Below are 1,793 nucleotides of genomic sequence, written 5' to 3'. Positions count from 1 at the left end.
TTCAATTTAACGCAAATCTTTATATTCTCGGCTGAATTAGAAAATCTAGAATTTCAAAATTTCCAATTCCCTGCGAAACAAATAATAACTTTTGACAATCAACGATTTTTTAAATGGATGTCTCAATTTCGTAAAAAAAAAGTTTAATGATTTTCCAATTTGACAATATATATTTATATACTCAATATCTAAATACCGAAATGCTTTATAACATATATAATAAATATATTAATAAAAAACTTTTTATAAGATAAAATTATTGCAAGAAAAAATATCACATTATTTTTTTTATGCTCTTCTTCTTACTCCTTTTTACCATTTTTCATATAGTTTGCAAACAATGTTAAAAATTTCTTTTGCATTTCTATGTTGTTCTTATGATGATCTTCTCTTTGTTTATATAATTGTTCCAATAATGCGGATGAATCGCATTTTTGGCGTTTCCTCACATTGCGTATAACGCCATAAGAAGTATTTGATACTGCAGGATCATTTTCATCATTACGTTCCTCGTAGTCTGTACAGAGACTTTTTTCTCTCACTCGAAATCCGTGAGTGCTGGAAGCAACTGAGACAGGTAGTATTTCAGGTCTAGTATGTAAGAATTCATCAATCATGTCGAAATATTCCCAAGTTTGTGCAGCACGACCAGTTTCATTATTATTGTCTCGTACATGCTTATATTTTTGTTTTAAATTCTTCCATTTTGTTGAACATTGCTCATCAGTGATGTTGTACCCTTTTTCATGGAAATTACTGGCTACCTCCTTCCACACTCTTTTCTGCATGTAATTCTTTTTATTTATTAACGATATTTGGTCACTAACTTCATGTATTAATAATTTTGTGGTTTCTGCAGTCCAGTAAAATCTGTTTTCTGTGGAAAATATTCTCATTGAAATAATATAAAAATATGTTTCTTATTCCAAACACATATGTAGACAATTACTAAAAAAGCTAAAAATATATATCACTTAACGTTCTCTCATAGAGAACATGGGTGCCTTTCAACAAGCAATATAAGTAAAACAATGACCATTTCATCTTTGTTTAACATTGACGAATAAGAATGTAATAATTCATTGTGTCACATTTGTGTCGTTGAAAGGCATCCTCTTTTTATATTACACCTACCAGAAAGATTTTGCTCGAGAGATCTGTTCTCATTCGCATCCATTTTAAAACAATGGCAAATTTTATAATTCTGCAAAAATATATATTTTAATTAAATTATATAAACTTAATAAAGTGAGGTTATATTTGCTTTTCCAGAATTCTTTTACTAATCTGTATATATTTCCATTATTGATATATTTTTTCAGAATAAAGTACACAATGATTATTAGAATAATAATTAACGTTCGTACCTCTATGTCTTTATGCACTCTGCAAATTCGCAAAATTTCTCTTCACGAATATTTACAATCCGTCTCTTCTCACGATCCGTTCTCAATCCGATTACTTTGAGACAGTCATAAGAATCCGATTAGGCTAGGGAGTTTTTTTGAAATGCATTGAGTACCACTGTTCGGTCAGATTAGAAATCCGACGACTCGTCGTAAGCACCCATAGTCTGCGAAAGGCAGGACTTGCCGCCGATTTGCATTAACTGCGGAGGAGATCACTTATCTACCTCTTCCAATTGCCTGCTGTTTGTCAGGTAAAAAAATATCCAGGTTCTGACCTCGGCTGAAAACATCACGTATAACGAGGCAAAAAAGAAAATTCCAAAGAACCTTATTTCAAACATACCTTTTTCTTATGGCTCGCCTACACCCAACGCCTCACATTTC

At 31.5% G+C, this 1,793-nt stretch overlaps 1 protein-coding gene across 1 annotated transcript; it reads right to left on the bottom strand.

Moving 5' to 3' along the window:
• Positions 1 to 302: 302 nt before the first annotated feature.
• On the bottom strand, positions 303 to 788 carry LOC108759185 (trihelix transcription factor GT-3a-like). Its single transcript, XM_018504505.1, has one exon. It carries the CDS (start codon positions 786 to 788, stop codon positions 303 to 305), a length of 486 nt encoding a protein of 161 aa, XP_018360007.1.
• Positions 789 to 1,793: the final 1,005 nt, after the last annotated feature.

This window comes from Trachymyrmex cornetzi, unplaced genomic scaffold, assembly GCF_001594075.2.
Source record: "Trachymyrmex cornetzi isolate Tcor2-1 unplaced genomic scaffold, Tcor1.1 scaffold1729, whole genome shotgun sequence".
Taxonomy (NCBI): Eukaryota; Metazoa; Arthropoda; class Insecta; order Hymenoptera; family Formicidae; genus Trachymyrmex; species Trachymyrmex cornetzi.
This window is presented reverse-complemented; position numbering and strand designations above follow the sequence as displayed.